General features: G+C 42.0%; 1 protein-coding gene across 1 annotated transcript in view; it reads left to right on the top strand.

Moving 5' to 3' along the window:
- LOC138165179 (complement component C8 alpha chain-like) overlaps positions 1-17,460 on the top strand; it is a 105,883-nt gene extending 88,423 nt beyond the window's left edge. The window contains exons 11-12 of the mRNA XM_069093310.1: positions 5,503-5,725; positions 17,287-17,460. Coding sequence (XP_068949411.1) covers positions 5,503-5,725; positions 17,287-17,438 — 375 coding nt within the window. The 3' untranslated portion in view covers positions 17,439-17,460. The remainder of the gene's footprint in view (positions 1-5,502; positions 5,726-17,286) is intronic.
- Positions 17,461-20,186: the final 2,726 nt, after the last annotated feature.

Raw genomic sequence — 20,186 nt, 5'->3', positions numbered from 1 at the left:
CTCTCTCTCTCTCTCTCTCTCTCTCTCTCTCTCTCTCTCTCTCTCACCTTCCCATATCAAAGCTGATCAAACAGTGGTGGGTAAACCATGATGCAAGTAGCTTGAGTTCCTTCTGACCCTCAACCCTATTAGCAGGGTAAATGAAAATTGTCCAACAGCCTGTGGCTGGCCCTGGAGATAAGAGGCTCCATTAGTGAGAAACATCTTTTCCTAACTGCCACCCTTGCAGCTGTGGGGTGACCCCATTTCTTCTGCAAATTCCCCAGCAATTGGTGGCCAAATTCTCTGCAATCTTCCTGGAAACCAATTGGCAAGCTCTCAGTTGGCTGTCTGAGCAGCCCTGCAATTATGCCTGTGGCTTCAAGCCACTGCTGGGCTTCCCTATCCTCCTGGAATATTCCTTATCTCAGCCCCAGGTTTATTTGCTCGAGGTCTTTGTGCAGTTTCCCAGGGCTCCATTCAAGGTCATCCACAGATGTCTGCTGATTTCCTCAGCTTTGTTTTGCAAGAAGGAAATTTCTCCCCTTTTAGGTCATGTCAGCCATCAGTGTTGGGCATCAAGACACACAGGCTCTCTTTCTGGTCTGACCACTGACTAGTTGTGTGGCTTCGGAAAAGTTCCTTCTCTGGCCCTCGCTTTCCTCATTTGTAATAAAACAATTTGATCATTTTTTGTGATAAATAAATATTTATTTTTATCAATTATCAAATAAGATATTTGATCAAATGATCTCTAAGATCTGAACTTTCCAGATAAGAAATCAAAGGTTATACAACCATATACAGTGACTTAGAAGAGGCCATCTAGTCAATCTTTTATTTAGCAGATGAGGAAACTGAGGTTCAGTGAGGCTCAGTGTCACAATGAGAGTAAGTTGCAGAGTCAGAATGTGAACATGGGTCACCTGACTTCAAACAGAACTCAGAGCATCAGAGGATCTTACATCTAGAGCTTGAAGAGAGCTCAGAGCTCATCTCGTCCAATATCCCCCAACCCATTTTATGTCTGAGCAACTTGAAAAACAAAAAGGTTTACCTAAGATTACATAGGCAGTAAGGAGTCAATTCAGGACTTGAACTTAGATCTGATGACTCAATAGCCATTACTTTGAGACCATGTATCTTTGAATTAGGGGTAACTAGGTAACATCATAGGGCATAGAACACTAGGCTTGGGATTAGGAACACATGTTCATAAGTTCAAATCTGACCTCAGACATTTACTAGCTGTGTGACCCTGGGCAAGTCACTACATCCTGTTTGCCTCAGTTTCCTCATGTGTAAAATGAGCTGGAGAAGAAAATGGTTAACCCCTCTATTATCTCGAAATGGGGTCTTAAAGAGATGGACATGACTGAAACTACTGAACAAGAACAATCAACAAAACTTTGAAATGTCATATGGTATAAGGGATCCTTCTGAACTTGGGATCACTTATTGCTTGTGTGAAAGTGTTCTTGACTTTTTCCTCACACACATATTGTAAGCATCACAATCTTTGCAGTGTTTACTTTACAGGTGAGGAAACAGAGTCAGAACAGTAAAGTCATTTGGCCAAGGTCCCATAGCTAGTAAGGTCAATGGTAAGGCTTGAATTCAAATTCTTTGTGTCCAGTCATAGGACTCCTATGATACTACATGGCTTCTATCAGTATTAGCTTCACAGTATTAGTAGCTGAATGGTAGAGTGGGCCTGGAGTCAGGAAGACCTGAGATCAAATCTGGCCTCAAATACCTGCTAGCTTGAGTAAGTTACCAAGGCTCTCTTTGCCTCAGTTTCCTCATTTGTATAATGAAGATATCAATAACACCTACCTCAGTAATGTGAGCATCAAGTGAGATAATATTGGCAAAGCACTCAGCACAGTGCCTGACACATAGTAGATGTTATATAAATAGGTAGTAGTAGTGGTAATAGTAGTAGTAGTAGCAGCAGAAGTAGTAGTAGTAGTAGTAATCTAAAACCTAAGAGAGGAGAAGATGGTGGAAGCTCAAAATCACTGTTTAAAATATTTGATGGGTTGTAATGTAGCAGAGAGAGTACAGATGACCCCATGCCTTACTGAAGCTTCTTAAGGCAGAACTAGGATCAATGGGTTTCCACCCATTTTACCAGCAGAAAATGGATTTCAGCATTATAGAGAAATATTGAATAACAGAGCTATCCCAAATAATGGGCCCCAGGCTATAGTGGAAAGTATATAAGCATTGGAGTCAATACCCCTGAGTGTGACTCCTGGCTTTGACACTATCTGCATGACCCCAGTGGAGTCACATAACCTTTCTGAGACAAATGAAGATAATCAAACTTACAAAAGACCTAGAATCTTACTAAAGTTAGAAGTGACTTTAAAAATTGTAAGCAGAAGGCCTTTGAGGATATTTGCATATTTTTGTGGCTCCTGTACCTGGTACATATGGTGTTTAATATATGCTTCTTGAATGATTTTCTGTTAAATCTTTCCTTTCTTGCATTTCTAGTAAAGGTTAAATTCCTTAGGGAAGGACTGGCTTCCTTTTGTCTTTGTATCACTAATGTCTAGCACAATGTCTCGAACATAGGAGCCCCTTAATACTTGAACTAAATTGAATTGCCCAGGTTCCTTAAAGGGTTTGAACTCTATTCTCCTGACTTAAAATTAAATGCATTTTCTTTTTTTTTCCTTTATCAAATACTTTATTAACTTCTAGTTTACATCATTCATTTCCACAAGATATTGAGTTACAAATTTTCTCCCTATTTTTCCCCTACCCACTACCCCAAAATAGTGATCCCACTGGATATCCCCTCCTCCAATCTGCTCTCTCCCATATCTTCCCCCATCCCTCCTCTGATTTTCCAGTAGGGAATGGTAGATCTCTATGCCCCAGTGCCTGTATATCTTATTTCCCAGTTACATGTAAAATAATATTAATAATAGTATGCATATGTATATATTTAAACATTTGATTTTAAAGCTTTGAATTCCAGATTCATTCCTGTCCTCCCTTGTCACCCACCCTTACTGGGAAGATAAGCAATTCAATATAGGCTGTACATGTGTAACTATGCAAATATTTCCATAGTGGATATATTGTAAAAGACTGACTATATTTCCCTCCATCCTATCCCACCTCCCACTTATTCTGTTCTCTACTTTGATCCTGTCCTTTTTCAAAAGTGGGTGCTTCCAACTTCCCTCCCCTCAGCCTGCCTGCCCTTCCATCATCCCCATCTCATCCCCTTCTCCCCTACTCTCCTGTAGGGTGAGATACCCTATTTAGTGTGTATGTCATTCCCTCCCTAAGCCAAATTCAATGAGAATAAGGTTGGCCCATTCTCTTTTACCTTCCTGTCCTTCCCCTCCATTATAACCATTTCCCTTCCCTCTTCTATATGAGATAGGTTACCCCATCTGTCTCTCCCCATCTCCTCTCATTATATTCCTCTCTAACCTCTTAATTTCACCTTTTAACTATCATCTCTTCCTATTAAGTTGGTCCTGTATCCTCTATCTATGTATACCTGTACCCATATGTGTGTGTGTATACATTTCTATTCCCTTCAACTATTCTCATACTGAGAAAAGTTTCATAAGTTACAGTTATAATTTTTCCATGTAGGAATGTAAATAGTTCAACTTTGGTAAGTTCCTTATGATTTCTTTCCCTGTTTACCTTCTCATGTTTCTCTTGCTTCTTGTATCTGAATGTCAAATTTTCTATTCAACTCTGGTTTTTCCATCAAGAATGCGTGAAAGTCCTCTATTCCTTTGAATGACCATATTTTCCCCTGAAACATGATACTCACTTTTGCTGAGTAGGTGATTCTTGGTTTTAATCTCAGCTCCTTTGACCTCCAGAATATTATATTCCAAGCCCTTCAATCCCTCAGTGTTGAAGTTGCCAGATCCTGGGTTATCCTGATTGTGTTTCCACAGTATTTAAATTGTTTTTTTCCTGACTTCTTGTAATATTTTCTCCTTGATCTGGGAATTCCAGAACCTGGCTATAATATTCCTTGGAGTTTTCTTTTTGAGATCTTTTTCAGGAGGTGATAAATGGATTCTTTCAACATCTATTTTGCCCTCTGGTTCTAAAACATTGGGGCATTTTTCCTTGAGAATTTCTTGAAGGATGATTCCTAGGTTCTTTTTTTGATCATGGCCTTCAGGTAGTCCAATGATTTTTAAATCATCTCTCCTGGATCTATTTTCCAGGTCAGTGGTTTTCCCAATGAGATATTTCACATTGCCTTCTATTTTTTCATTTGTTTGGATCTGTTTAATAGTATCTTGATTTCTCATAAAATTACTAGCTTCCATTTGCTCCAATCTAATTCAGTAGGAATGATTCTCTTCAGTGAATTTTTGGTATTCTTTTTCCATTTGGCAAATTCGGCTTTTTAAGGCATTCTTTTCCTCATTGCCTTTTTGAGACTCCTTTGCCTTTGAGTTAGTCTATTTTTAAGGTGTTATTTTCTTAAGTCAGATTGTTGACCCTCATTTCATAATTTTCTTGTATCATTCTCATTTCTCTTCCTAATTTTTCTCCACTTCTCTTATTTGGTTTTCAAAATCCTTCCCAAGATCCTCTATGGCCTGTAACCAATTAGTATTTTTCTTGGAAGCTTTTGGTACAGGAGTTCTGGCTTCACTGTCTTGCTTTTGTTCCATTCTTTGATCCTTTTTGTCCCCAAAATAGGAGTGTAAAGTTGGGTGGCTTTGCTTCCCTTGTTTGCTCATGTTGCCTCTCAATTACTTGACTTTTGAGCTTTTTTTCCACAGTCTGACTCTGCTACCAGACAGGGGAGCTTTATCCCAAATGCTGGGGTTTTCTCAGCTCCTGGAGCTGTTAGTTGGTTGCCCTTTCTTAAGCCTCCCCACACTCTGGCAAGCTGGTCATGCACCCCAGGACCTCCACCCTAGACCACAATCCAGATCCAAGCAGGTTAAAGCAAGAGTGATTACCCCTCAGACTGGTCCATTGGTCCCCCTATAATCCGCAAGCCAGGAGTTGAAGCTTCCACATGGCAGTGGCTTCATGGCCGAGGCGCCTCTGCGGCTTCTTCCTCCAGAGGGTAAAGGCCCGACCGTACTCCCAAACTACCATATCCCAAAGTCCACACTGCACTAACCTCTCACCTTTTCCTTAGCATCTATGTGTTGATAATTCTGGAAACTACCACAGCTGCTGGTGATCTGAAGTCTCTCCAGCCTACATCTGGTCAGGCCCACCCTGGGGCCAAAACCTCAGTCTCTCGTGGGGCTGGTCTTGGCTCCCAGAGTGCAGGACCGGCCACTTTCCGCCAGCCTGCTGGGCTATCTTCAGCAGGAAGTTAGCTTCTCTCTTTCATTTTATGGGTTCTATAGCTCCAAAGTTTGTCTAGAGTCATTTTTTTATGTGAATTGGAGGAGATGGAAGCCGGAACACCATGGAAGTCCTGTTTCTACTCTGCCATCTTGACTCCACCCCATTCAGTGCATTTTATATTGTCCCCAATGCCTCCCCTCTTCCCAACAGCTCCTGCCCATCTTTGCCGTGTTACGCCAAAGCAACCTGGGTCGCCATGAACGTAAATGGCAGAATATGAGGAGGGCACTGGATGAGTATCTGGCAGAGCACGACTCTTGCCGTTGTGGGCCCTGCGTCAACAATGGTGAGCCCATCCTTGAGGGCACCAACTGCCTGTGCAAGTGTCCTCAGGGTCGATCTGGCCCTGCCTGTGAGAGAATGGAGCAACAGGGTAAGTAAGGCAGACCTTCCAAAAGTCTCCTGCTCACCTTTTCCTTGTCTCTCTGCAGCAGAGATGAGCCTGTTGGAGTCCAGGGATGGCTTTGTACAAAACGTCAGAGTTCCTCTGATTTTGCTTTGGTGAACTCAGGCTTCCCCTCTCCACTTCCTCAAAGTCTTCTCTTTGTGAGCACGTGCCTCCCTCTAGTATCCTCCTTCACCTAGACCCTGCCTCTAACCCTGGTCTTGAAGAGAGGAGCTAAAAGGCTCTTTGAAACCCAAGTGGAAAGAACTCCTAAGGATCATAGCATCCTACCTCTGGTGCACATAGCTAGTGTACTCTCCTTTTACAGAGGAGAAAACTGAAGCTCAGAGGAGGAAAGTGATTTTCTGAAGTTACATGGGCAGTAGTAATAGATTCATGTTTGACTCAAAAAAATGAACATTTCACACTGTAGGGCACTGCCTTTTAGGGTAAGAGAATACTATATAGTCTGACTTTTGAACCACCAGGGAGGTGCCTTCCCATTCTACCAAATACCTTTCTCACTGTGTAAGTTGGAAAATCCATCTGGCAAGAAGCTATGGGTTGGAGGGGGAGCAGTGGCAATTGATTGTATAAGGAGTTTCTGAGAAGCAATTGAGGTAAAAGGCAATACATCTCCTGACTTTAAGCCCTAGGTTCTTTCCACCAAACTCTATAGTGTCCCTGATTTAACTCATAAAATTGGGTTGTCCCCTTACAAATCTACACACCACCCTAATTTAGGATCTTATTGCCTTTCACTTCAATTGCTTCTCCGAAATTCCTTATACAATCTTTTCCCACCACTCCCCCTCCAACCCATAGCCTCTTGCCAGATGGATTTTTCAACTTAGACAGTGAGAAAGGTATTTGGTGGAATGGGAAGGTGCCTACCTAGTGGTTCCAAAGTCAGACTACATAGTATTCATTTACCCTAAAAGGCAGTGCCCTGTAGTGTGAAATGCTCATTTTTTCAGAGCCAGAATACCTGGATTCTTGTCTTAAACCTAAATACTCAGCACTAAACATCTATGAATCTATGAACCTAATTCCTAATGCCACCATTCTTGAGTGGTGACCTTTAGTAAATCACTTTTATCTCTGAGCCTCCATTCCCTTATATAAGAAAAGGGTGTAACATTTTTTTTTTATTTCCTACTTCATGCATGGAGGTAGCTTTGTGGCTCAGTGGGTAGATTGCTCAACCTAGAGTCATAAAGACCAAAATTCAAATCCTGCCTCAGGTGCTTAGCATGGTGACCATTTGCAAGTTGCTTAATGTCTGACTTAGTTTCATTGTCTGTAAAATGGGGATAAAAACAACACCTTCCCAAAGATCAAACAAGATAATATTTGTTAAGCTCTTTGCAAATATTAATGCACTATATGAATGTTATTATAATTATTATTACTCTTATTCATGAAACCTTCAGTATTATATGTCATTTGAAGATCATGTGAATAAAACACTTTGGAAGTATAAAGGGTTACAGAAATAATGTTGTTGTTGTTGATGATGATGATGTGGATTGAACTTAGTCTAGGATTTCACTGGTCTAGGCCCAGATGAAGAAACTCCCTCTACCAATGTAGTTGGGCACCAACTCTGTAAAGTACAGAATGAGCCATTTTCCTAGAGAACTAAGGGGTCAAGTGATTTACCATGGATCAGAATGCACCAAAAGCAGGACCCGAACCCAGTTCTTCCTTACTTTGAACCTGGCTTTCCATCAACCATTCCATACTTCCTCTTACTTAATAACAATAAAACAATAATAATATTCCTATTATCATATAGAAATTCAAGGAAATAGCTAAATACATCCCCAAATGCACACCAAAGTCTTTAGACCTTGTCCCCCAGTGAGAGCTTTCCAAATGTAGAGGTCTACCAGAAGAAAGTCAAGTCATGTGGAAATGGGTTGAGGGGCAGACTTTCCTCAGCATCCTGTCCCTGAAGCCCCTTGCAACTCTCACATTCTAAAATGTTATATAGTCCTCTCATTTTCTTTCTTTCTTTTTTTTTTAAGCAATCAGGGTTAAGTAACTTGCTCAAGGTTACACGGCCAGTTATTTCTGGGTGTGGTGCTGAATATCTGAGCCCAGATTTGATCCAGGTCATCCCGACACTGGAGTCGGTGCTCTTACTTGCTGAGCCACCTGGCCGCCCCTAAGCAATTGGGGTTAAGTAACTTGCTCAAGGTTACAAGGCCAGGTGTTTCTGGGTGGGTGCCCGGGATTCGATCTCCAGGTCATCCTGACACTGGAGCCGGTGCTCTTACTCGCTGTGCTACCTGGCCGCCCCTAGTATTCTCATTTTCATCACCTTGTCCCCTAGTGTTTCTGTGACAAAATCAAATGAGAACAGGATTGTTTGGAAATAGTTTTTAATTGTCTTTCTTTGATGGGCAGAGAGAGGCTAAATATGTGCAATAAAGGAGCTGCAGGCCGGGCAGTGATACCAGATGAATGGATTGGGGCTGCCCAGATCTGGCCAGTGGCCAGTGCAGAGAGACCCTGCCAGAGAACATGAAAAACAATGACTTCTGAGCATTTCTACCTCAACCTTTAGTGGAGATAACAAGGATAAGCTGAGAAAGGTCTTTAAAATGGCTAGATAATATGTTCAGCAGAGACCAAACCAAGTCATTCTATACACATACAGCCAGCATCAGGGAAGGGAGGGAGTGGGAGATGTGAGTGAATGGGACTATTTGCCAGGATATCGGGGTGCTCTTCTAGCAATGCTAGTACCTCTTGCTGAATTTGTGTTAAAGGGATTGAGTTTCAGTTGATTTCTGGCATCCGATTTTGAGACTATACTGAGCAGAGAATGTCCCTGGGAAGCCCATGAGACAATTAGATGCATAGGGATTTATTGGGGGGAAATTATGCTTGTAGAGGCAGAGCTGAATCATTGGGACCTGTTATCATTGAATGTTAGAGCTGGGAGGGAACCTACCACATAGAAATTTACAACTGTAAGGGTTTTTAGATAACCTTTAATCCAATCTAATCTAATCTAATCATTTTGTTGAAGATGATGATGATGATGATGGTGATGGTGATGATGATAATGGTGATTGTGATAATGATGATGATGATGATGATGATGATGATGATGATGATGATAAAGCTGAGGCCTAGGGAAAATCAGGACTTACCCAAAGTCACACATATTGTTAGTACCAGACGTGGATTCAAACTTGGGTCCATTGACTCCAAGTTCATGGATTGAACTTCATAGATTTGTTCCACTTGTTATATTCTCCTGGGGCAATGAGAAGAAGCTGAAAAGAGGGGAATTCAGATCTGATGTCAGGAAAGCTTTATCACATTGCCACCTGTCCCACATGGATGGCCTGTCTCAAGAGATGGTGGGTCTCCCTCATTGGACATGTTCAACAAGAGGCTAGATAAGCCCCATTGCACATGTCATAGAGGAGATTCTTTCTGGGAGATATTTTAAATAACTTCTTTGATTCTGTGATTCCCATCATGTGGGAGAAGGTGAGCAAAGACCTAGAGATGAGAAGGTTTTGTCATAACTTCTAAGAACTGTGATCTAGAGACTCAGGACCTCTCTATTTTGGGGTTCCAGTAAACCAGCAGTTGTGAGAGGTCCTCCTCCATGTTGTCAATGAACAGATATATTTTCCATTGAGACAACACCTTATTTTCTTTTTCTTCTTTCAAGTTTGTTCTTTTTCTCTATAGGATTTGCAATATTTCAGTGCATTCCATTTCTTCTTTTCAATTATACATAACCCATATCGCACTCTCATAAGCAATTCACAATAGACTCTGACATCTCCATACAGCCAGCTGGGATCCTCCAGTGGAGGGAGCTATCTAAGCTGAGGAGAGATAGGTCATTCTGAAGCTTCATATACTTCAGGCATTTAAGAAATACTTGCTTTTGAAGGAAGAGAGGTTCCTGGAAGTGGGGTCCAGGGCAAGGGCAAATGTAGTCTATTCTGAAATTTGTCTAAGGAACTACTCTGTCTTTCACAAATACACTTAAATGCAAGTTGAATTGTAGAATATAAACTGTTTTGGTTTTGGATAATTCATTTCACACCTGAGTCTCAGCTTCTTCATCTATAAAATGGAAATGATCTCTATAGTATCAACCCTAAGTTAGTGAGGACTCTATCTAAAGTGTTTTGGAAACATTAAAGTACTATATAAATTCCAGTAATTGTTATTATTATTATTATTATTATTGGGATTATAAGATCAAAGATCTAGAAAGTACCGCAGAGGCCATTTAGTCCAACCTTCTCTTTTTTACATATGGAAAAACTGAAGCCCAAAGAATTTAACCCCCATCATGTAGTAATTTGTTGCCATAGAATTTCAGAGTGGAATGGACTTCAAAGTTAGGGTTCAGATGGCAAGATGGTAGACCTTAAAATGGGCTTGGCTGGGAACAGATAGTTGGTGCCAGATGTAGGAGGGGGCATTTTTAAGCAGATCTAGATGTATGGAAAAGATTTTGGGGTCCTCTAGGAATATCAGGTTTGGTAGGGGGAATTTCTTTATAATGACCACAAACTGGTGGGATAGTCTAACATTAACTAAGGCAGCAGAAGGACAAAGACTCAATGCCCCTGTGATAGGTCAAGAATTCATGCCATCAAAAACTGAAGACCTTATTCACCTGGCATGGAGTTAAAAGTAAGAAAGTGGAACGATGCTTCTATGGACATTAGAACCACTTAGCCCAAGGGACTCCATATTGGAACCCTATCATCATAATATGACATCAAACTATAATCAAACATAAACATAGAAAAATAAAGTTTATGACTATTGTTCCTTCCCATTGGAATAGAAGCTCCTTGAGGGCCTGGATGGTTTGCTTTTTGTCTTTTCATTGAAATCATATGACTTCATATGACTCTAAATTTAGTGCACTTAATGCCATAGAATGTGTTAGAGTCTGGCTGCGGAGACTGGCCCACAGAAGGTGCAGCATGAATGCTTGCTGAATTTGACTGACCCGAAAGGGTAACTGATTATTTGAATGGGCAGCTTTTGGATGGGACAGGAAGGCTGGAATTGACCTTTTTAGTAGAATGATATTAATACCAGGAAAAAAATAATAGCAATCAAGCAATATCCAGCTATGTATTAGGCATTGCACTAGGTATTGGGGATACAAGAGCAAAGAATGAAGCAATCTCCCCCATAAGGAGATTACTTTGCATTTATATTATGGGACCCATCTATACTGTACACAACAGCTGGGCACCCAGTCTCTTCTTGGAGGCCTCCAGTTGCAGGGAAAACCATGACTTCCCAAGGTATCCCCTTCCCCTTCTGAATATCTATAATAATTAGGAAGATTTTTCCTAATAATCAAATGCAATATGCCTCTATTTTTTTTTAAAGCAACTGGGGTTAAGTAACTTGCTCAAGGTTACACTAAGCCCGGATTTGATCCAGGTCATCCCGACACTGGAGCCAGTGCTCTTACTCACTGAGTCACCTGGCCGCCCCTAAGCAATTGGGGTTAAGTAACTTGCTCAAGGTTACACGGCCAGGTGTTTCTGGGTGGGTGCTAAGTGTCTGAGCCCAGGATTCAATCCCCAGGTCATCCCGACGCTGGAGCCAGTGCTCTCACTCGCTGTGCTACCTGGCCGCCCCTCTAATTTTTTTTCATTGCCATATGGCGTCAAGCAGAACAAGTCTAATCCCTTATCATGTGAAAACCCTTCAAACACTTGAAGAAAGTCATCCTATTCAGGCCCTGAGTCTTCTCTTCTCCAGGATAAAAATACATGGTTCCTTCAATATATCCTCATGTCACATGGACTCAAAACCCTTTATGACCTGGGTTTCTTTTCTGTGGTTGCCCTCCAACTTAATTAAATCCATCCTAAACCACAGTGCTGGAAAAGCAATAACATATTCCAGATGCAGCCTGACCATTGTGGAGGGTGGGGAATGGCCAACTCCCCACACCAGATTTTTTCTTATTTTTGATATAGTCATTTGCTTGGTTGTACCATAGGCTCATATTGAACTTAAAGTCCATTTTCTAATAACCATGTCCTCAATGCTGGCAGGACTATTAATTTTCTCCATGATATTTTTGAGGAAAGTACTCTGAAAGCTGTGGAGGCCTCTGGAAGTGTGAGTGAGTTTTCTTGATATTTCCCATAGGGCAAGGGACTAACTAACATGACCTTCTGTTCCCTTGGATTGATGATAATTTTTAGAGGCAGGGGAATCAGTTTTGTACTTGTAAAGATTTGCCTCCAGGGAAAATGTCACTGTGATGATCTGCCTAAAACTGTGTTCTTCATCTTAGCACCCCTCCAAAAGAGAAGAAAAAAAGGAAAATACTAAAAAGGAATAAAGCAAAGAAACCGGTAAGGAGAGAGGGAAAGAATGAAGGAGAGGGAGGAAAGAAAGACAAAGAAAGAGAGAAGGAGAAAAGAAGGAAGGAAAGAAGAAAAGAAAGAGAAAAGGAAAGAAATAAGGAAAGCAAGAAAGGAAAAAGGAAGTAAGGAAGGAAAGGAGGAAAGAAAAAGAAAGAGAAAGGAAGAAAGAAAGGAAGGAGGGAAGGAAAGAAGGAAGGAAGTATAGGTGCATAAAAAGACGTATTGCTTTCCCTTTAGAAGACTGACATTTTCATCAGGTAGGAATAGAGTAAATCATCATGGCTTAGGAATTATCAGAAAGGAGATTAAATCAGTCAACAAACATCTATTTATTAAATTTACTCTGGACCAGATATTGTGCTAAGTCCCCAGGAGAGGAATTGCAATTTCATTGGTATAGGTAACACCACTTGTCAGTGCAAGTCAATAGCTCCTCTGCATCTTAGTGGCTTAGAGAGTTGCCTAGTACTTAGAGTATAAGTGCCTTGTCCAAGGTCACACAACCCAGTTTTTCTGAGTCTGGATTTGGACTTAATTCTTCCTGAATCAAGGCTGGTTCTCTGTACACAATTCCAAAGACAAAAATAAGAAAGTCTTTGTCCTCAAGGATCTTACAGTTTAGTGAGGAGACACTAGGTACATATTTCAGTACATATAATGTGGACTCAAGTTGATGGCAGGGAAGGGTGGAAAGGTCAGAACTGGCCTAGGAAACTGGAGTGTCAGAAAAGGATTCACAGAGAAAATGGAATGTGAGCTGAATCTTGAAGGAAACTTGGGATTCTAAGAGCCTGGGAGAGCTGGGGATTCATTTGAGGAATGGGGACAGCCAGTGGCCAGCCATGGAGATGGGGATTAAGTATGGCCACTTTAGCTGTACTATAGAATGCAGAGGGAAGTGCAAGGAGACCAGAGGAGTACATTGGAACCAGGTAGGAAAGGGCTTTGAATTACATTTAGAAGACTTTATATTTTATTCTAAAATAGCAAAGCACTAGGGCTTGTCAAGTTGGGGCATGGCATGGCTGCCATATTGCCAAAGTATTTTCTCTCACTTGTTCACAGGAATGAGCGAATTTAGTGACATGAAAGCTGTCCTCGGAGACAGAGATTGTCTAGTCCCAGCCTATCTGGGAATGTATTGTGTGACCTTGGGCAGTCACTTTGCTTCCTTATGACTAAGTTTCTTAATAGATAAAATGAGGACATCAGACAAGATTATATCTCGGGTCCTTTACAGCTCTATCAGTCTAAACTCTAATACTGAACATCAAGTCAGCAAGCATTTATTAAGGACCTACTATACATGAAGCATTGGGATACAAAGAAAGGCTAAAATATAGTCTCTGTTCTCATGGAACTTCAAATCTAATGGGAGAAAACGCATAAAACACCAGCTTTAAGACATGCCCTACACTGAGGTAAAGAAAAAGGACAGAAGCGACGAAGTCCAAGGAAGAAGTAAGTAATTAAACCTATTGCCTTGGATGAGGCAACATGGTAGAGTGGAGAGAGAACTGGACTAGCAATCTAGATGAGATAAGCTGAAATCTCAGGTGCTTTATAGTTTTGTGACCCGGAGAACATTCTAAACTTTGTGTACCTTAATTTCCGCATTTGTAAAATAAGAGGACTGGACTTGTTCTATATAAGAAGCTCTGAGAAAGGCCTCTTGTAGAAGACACTTAGCTGAAACCTAAAGCAAGTCAGGGATGTTGGGAGGGAGAGACAAGGAGGGAGACCATACCAGTCACAGGTGATGGTCCACAAAATCCCTCTAAGTCCAGAGATGGAGTGATGTGTTTGAGGAACAGCAATGAGACCAGTGTTACAGAATAGTCAAAAAGTCCTCCCAGGTTTGCAGAGAAGACCCCATAGGGTTAAGAGAACATATATGTAGCAGCCCATGGATTAAAATTTTACAAGAAAAGTGAGGCCAGAAGAGATGGGAAGCTCGACATTTCATCAAGGATGAAATAGTGAAAACAAAACAAAGAGAAACAATACCAATGAGAGGAAAGGAGAGTTGTCTAAAGAGATTGATGTGAATTTAGAGGCAGCTTGTCAAGCAAACTCTGGTTTTAAAAAGACATCCAGAAGATGGAAGCAAGGACAGATAATGAAGGATCAATACAGAAGGATAGCATAGTCCTAGAAGAAAAATGGCTGGAGCCCTGAGTCTTTGAAGGAGCCAGGAAAGCAAAGAAGAGGAAGAAAAACAAAGAAGGGGATTTTAAAAATCTATATTGGGGAAAAGAGGAGGATTAAGAAGCAGATGAGAGCGATGGCTTTCAGTGTATTGAATGATTCTAGCTGATAATGAAGGGAAACCACAGCTGGTCAGCTCTTATTTTGTGTCTGTTTTCTCCACCAGGAGGGATAATCTTTGGATTGGTGAGGATAGAACCAAAATGGCTAATGGGGAGTTGATACTCAGAGATGCCCAGGATTCCTTAAGATAATTTAGACCTCCATATACAGAGGAACTGTATTGTATGGGACTGAAAGAACTGACTGGTCCTCAGCTGAGTTTTAGTCAATGATCTCTGGAAGGTCATGTAGAATGAGAGACTGGAGAAAGGTGGATATTGTCCCAACCTCCTAAAAAGGGAGCATGCTATCCTAGAGCTAGAGCTGAAACAGAACACCATGACTATTTAGTCTAGCCCTTTCATTTAACATCGAAGGATGCTGAGGTCTCCAGATGGGAAGTGACCTATCTGAGGTCACAGTGATGGGACACATCAATGGGGGATTTTTGCCCAGGGCCCCTGACTCGCGAGCTAACACATGCTCTCCCTATACTATACCATAGACTGGTCTGTAGACTACAGACTAGTAGACTAGAAAGTCACTTTAGGTTATAGAATGTGGGCTCCCTGGGAGCAGGGCCTGTCTTGTTTTTTTGTTGGTGTCCCCAGCACTTGGCCCAGTGTTCTGTACATAGTAAGTGATTAACAAAAACTTCATTCATTCATTCATTCATTCATTCATTCATTCATTCAGTGACGTTGGCTTTAATCCTTGGCAAAATCCTAGGAATTCTGTCATTAAAGAGATGGCTAGTGAACATTCAGAAAAGGAAGCCATGATGACAAAAAAAAATCAGCCATGTATTCAATCAAAAACACGTCATCCCAGATTTATTGATTTTTTAGACAAAGTCGGTAGAATTGTATATCTTTGTATAGGAGAATGCCTTGGATACAGAATTTGATAAAGTCTCACATCCTTTTCTTGTGAAAAAAGTGGAGAAATTTGGTGGAGACAGTTAAGGCTGGCAAAGTGCTTTACAAGTATTGCCTCATTTTATCCTCACAAAATCCTGTAGGTATTATTGCCCCCATTTTACAGTTGAGGAAACTGAAGAATACAGAGTGTAAGTGACTTGTTCAGGGTCATGTGGCTAGTAAGTGTCTAAGTAGAATTTGAACTGAGGTCTTCTTGATTATAAATCCAGCACTCTATCCACTGTACCATCTAACTGCCTTCAATTCAGTTACTGTGATGAATTATGGTTTATGGAGTCACAGAATTTCAGAGATGTGAGGAAATTCAGGGCCCATTTAATCAATCGTGAATCTAGAGTTGCAAATCAGAAGTTATCAAGTCTGGACTTTTCATTTTACAGGTGAGGAAACTGATGTTGAGGGAGAAGTGACTTTCCTAAAACTTGTCTAGGGTCACACAGCTCATATCTGAGGCCAGATTTGAACACAGGAAGATGAGTCTTCCTGACTGCAGGTCCATCACTACCTAGCTGTTTATGTAAATTGCATTTACTGATATTTATTAATTTAAATGTCTGTATAATTAGAAAAATAGTTTTGGCTTCATGGAACTCTTGAAATGGTCTCAGGAACCCTTAGGATTTCCCAGACCATGTGTTGAAAACCGCTGAGCTAGTCCAAGTAATAGTTAAATAATACCTTTTCTAAAAATATTAAAAATAAAAATAGGGGGAGGCTAGGTGGTGCAGTGAATAGAGCACTGGCCCTGGAGTCAGGAGGACCTGAGTTCAAATCTGACCTCAGACACAACACAAAAACTAGCTGTGTGACCTTGGGCAAGTCACTTAATCCAAATTGTCCTCCAAAAAAAATAAAAATAAACAAAAAAAGCAAAAAAAAAACAAAAACAGAAGTAGTCATTCAGCCTCTTCTTGAAGACCTCCAAGGAAAGGCACTTCATCATCTGGTGAGGTGGTCCCCTCCACTCTGGGGCAGCTGTAATGGTTGAGAGCTTTTTCCTGACATCAGATCAAGATTTGCTTCTTTGTAACTTCTCCCAAATTGCTCCTGGTTCTGTCCCCTCTTGCTCTGGGCAAGTGAACTTTGATCACTAAGTCATAGCATGTTAAAGCTAAGAAGTCTTTAGATATCCTCTAGTCTGGCAAAGTGTGGTGCAGTGTAAAGCACAACAGATTTCGAGTCAAAAAACCCATGTTCCAAACTCAGTTCTGGAACTTGCTACCTGTGCCACCTTGCGCAATTCATTAGCATACCTGGTCTATAGTTTCCTTGTTTAGGTGAGATGGTTTTTGCAGCTTCCTTTCAGCTTCAGGTCTGGGATTCCTGTCCTCTTCATCATCGTTGACTCACGACTGGACCGTATTTGATTTGTCCCCTGGTGCCTCTGATATGTTTGTTAGTTTAATTGTATTTTCTTTCCAATAAAACTTCATCTGCAGCCCCTGATCTCTAAGGTCAGTGTTCTCCCTGCACAGAGATTAAAGGGGTCCCCAGGAGGGAGTGTGTTTGTGTGTTTTCCAGCTTGGCAACCTTTGCAGGTCTTTTGTGTGGGTTGTCGCTGGCCCCCGCACATTATTCAGGATGAGCCTATCTGCACCCTCTGAATTCCTCTATTTGTCTTCCATCCCACCGCTGCCCTTCTGAGTGCTTGGGCTGCAGCTGTAGTTCTAATTCTGAGAGATTGGTTATGAGCCAGCTTGCTGCGGCTTCACTCAGAGGGAGCTTAAAATGAATTGGGGGGGGGCAGGGAAGCCGACAGTCTTAGTCTGATACACTGATATAGTCCCTAGAGGAGAATTGGAAGCCAGTCTAGGGGAACAGACAGAAGGAACAATGAGCTACTGAGGAGGTAGTACTGGGCGTGGGATGAGATTTGGTTTAATCTGTCTGGGAATCTTTTCTGCAGGAAGTGCTGCTGCCGGCCACTGGAGTTGTTGGAATTCCTGGTCCCCTTGCCAGGCAGGCATCAAGGAGAGGTCAAGAAGCTGCAGTAACCCAGCCCCCCAGAATGGAGGGGCCATGTGCCAAGGATCCGGTACCGAGAGACAGGAGTGCTGAGGGCCTTTGCCTCCCTTCTTGTCTGCCCAGACTGCTGAATGTGGGCAGCTCTCTCCACTGCCCCCTATGCCTAATTAGCAATAATAATAACGATATAATAAATTCAACAGACCTTGCAGGTTTACAGAGTACTTTGCCTTATAGAAATCTGATGAGCTAGGTAGTACAAGTATTATTAATATTCCCATTTTGCAGGAAACTGAAGCAAAGAGAGGGAAAATCTCAGGGTTGTATAGCTAGTAAGTAGCAAATATTAGATTGGGACCTGTCTTCAGATCACCGTTGTGCCCTAATTGACAAGACTTCTAGGGTTGTCTCCCATATATCTCAAACAAGGATTCATTAAAAGTGCCTGATATGTGCTAGTCATTGTACTACCATTGAGGGATACTAAGATGAAAGTAACCAGTCGCTGCCCTCAGGGATCTCATATTCTTATTGGAAGATGTAAGAAACACACATAGAGGTGTGTACAGAAAAGACACGAAATAAATAAAAGATAGACTGGAAGGGCCCCAGGACCTGGGAGGGCAGGCAGGAAGGGTTCAGGTGAGAGGTGGTGCTTGGGCTGAAGATGCACGCACATAGACATTCATGCCAACGTATATATGTGCAAACATATATGTACATGAGGTTATGTATACATACATGTACAAATATATGTGTCTACATACACATGCTCCTATTCCTCCTATGTTTCTCTCTATATCTCTGTACCTATGTATATATGTATCTGGCTAGATCTATTTCCTGTCCAGGTTCCCAGAGCTTCCGAAATCTATCTAGGCACCCCATCTTAAGAACTCCTGGTTCAGACAGATGGGTGAGATCGAGTCATGAAGATCCCTTGGTTTTAAATGTCCAACAGAGAAGGTGATACTTAATTAATCCTGGAGGCGATTGAGAGCCTATGAAGTTCCTAGAGCAGGGGATGAGGTAAATTGGGAGGCTGCAAAATAATTTGACTATATTAATAAACAAAGAATACTTAGTTATGGCAGAGGGTTATCTAGAAAAGATACCTGGAGATTATAACTAGAATGTCAGCCTGTCTCAACAGTTACACATTGAAAGAGGGACTGGGTACCAACCATACACAACAGGGTCGGGAAGAATGGATCCGTGAGGCTACTGTAAAGTGCTTAGCACAGTGCCTGACACAAAAAGGGCTCAGTGCATGCTTGTTTCCTTTCCCTTATTCAGTCAAATGCCATTTCTGGTCTCCTTTAAGGCACTCTTCTGGGTATATGAGTATGTTGGCAGTATGACAAAGGTCTGGGAGGAGGGAAGATTGGGAATTTAGAGGAGACCAAGTTCCTGGCCTCAAGGAACCACTTTCTCCAAGATGGCTTGCCATTTGTGAACATGGTTTTTGTAATGACTACACTATATGGTAGAACTCCCCTTCTTCACAGCGGAGCAGGACAATGGAGTTACACAACAACCAGCCAATTAGAAGGATTTCTGAAGCTCAGAGCCACTTGACATACCAGCGATCCTTTGTGGGTGAACTCTAGCACGATTGGGATGTGACTGTAGCTGCCAGAAACCACAGAAGCAGCGCCGACCAGCTCAGGGGTCACCTTGAGCAGCAGCGGCAGATTTGCCCTCTTGCTTGGGACTTTCTATGTGAGCTCCCCGGCTCACTGCGCCTGCAGGGGTCTTCTCTTTAACTTCCCTCATTCCTCCTGAAAGCTTGGAGCCAGCTCGGGATGGTGGGCGCTCCTTCTCAGCCTCTTCTTCCAGATCACAGCCTCCATCCACAGCTGTCCCTCCGGCTTCAGTCCTCCCTGCCCCCATGCTGCTTCAGTCGGTGACCTCCTTCACTCCCATGGATTTCATTCCTACATTCATGATCGTGATTCTCAAATCCCCACCCTCTGCTGGCCTTCAATCTCAAATCACCAACTAGTCTTCGGGTATCTCAGCTTAGATGTTCAATAGTCATCTTAAACTCAACATGTCTAATACTGACCTCATCTTTCTCCACAGACTTCCCTGTTATTATTCCCCATTGCCAAGTGTCCCTGTTACCATAGAGGGCATCACCATCTGGCCAGGCCCTCAGGCTTGAAACCTAGGCATCCTTCTGGACTCCCCGCCCTCCCCCCATCTCCACCCAAATACACACTCTGTTGTCAAGATCTATAGATTTCAGCTCTGCAGCATCTCTCAAATATGCCTCCTCTCCTCTGACATGGCTCCCCCTTGGCACAGACTCTCCTCACCTCAAACCTGGAGGAGCCACTCGAGTCTATCCTTCATTCAGTCACTGAAGCGATTTTCCTGAAGTAAAAGTCTCATCATGTCACTCCTCGCCTCCAATAAACTCCAGTGGCTCCCTATCACCTCCAAGATCAAAGACAAAACACTCTGCCTGGCATTCAAAGTCCTACATAACCTAATCCTCTCCTACCTCTCCAGTCTCCTTACATCTTACTCCCCAACAAGTAATCTTTGATTCATTGACATTGGCCTCCTGACTAGTCAATGAAGAAGACGCTCCACCCCTTGGCTCGGGGCATTTTCTTTGGCAGCCTCCTATATTTGGAGAGTTGTCCCTCCTCATCTCGGCCTACTGGCTTCCTGGATTCTTTTAGGTTCCAAGGAAAATGCAAACTTCTTCAGGAAGCCTTTCACAGATCCTCTTATTTCTAGCATGTTCCCTCCCTTAATTATTTCCTGTTTATTCTATCTATCTATCTATCTATCTATCTATCTATCTATCTATCTATCTATCATCTGTCT

Source organism: Petaurus breviceps, unplaced genomic scaffold, assembly GCF_028583685.1.
Source record: "Petaurus breviceps papuanus isolate PSGF00001 unplaced genomic scaffold, PetGlider_PUasm1.0 208, whole genome shotgun sequence".
Classification (NCBI taxonomy): domain Eukaryota; kingdom Metazoa; phylum Chordata; class Mammalia; order Diprotodontia; family Petauridae; genus Petaurus; species Petaurus breviceps.
This window is presented reverse-complemented; position numbering and strand designations above follow the sequence as displayed.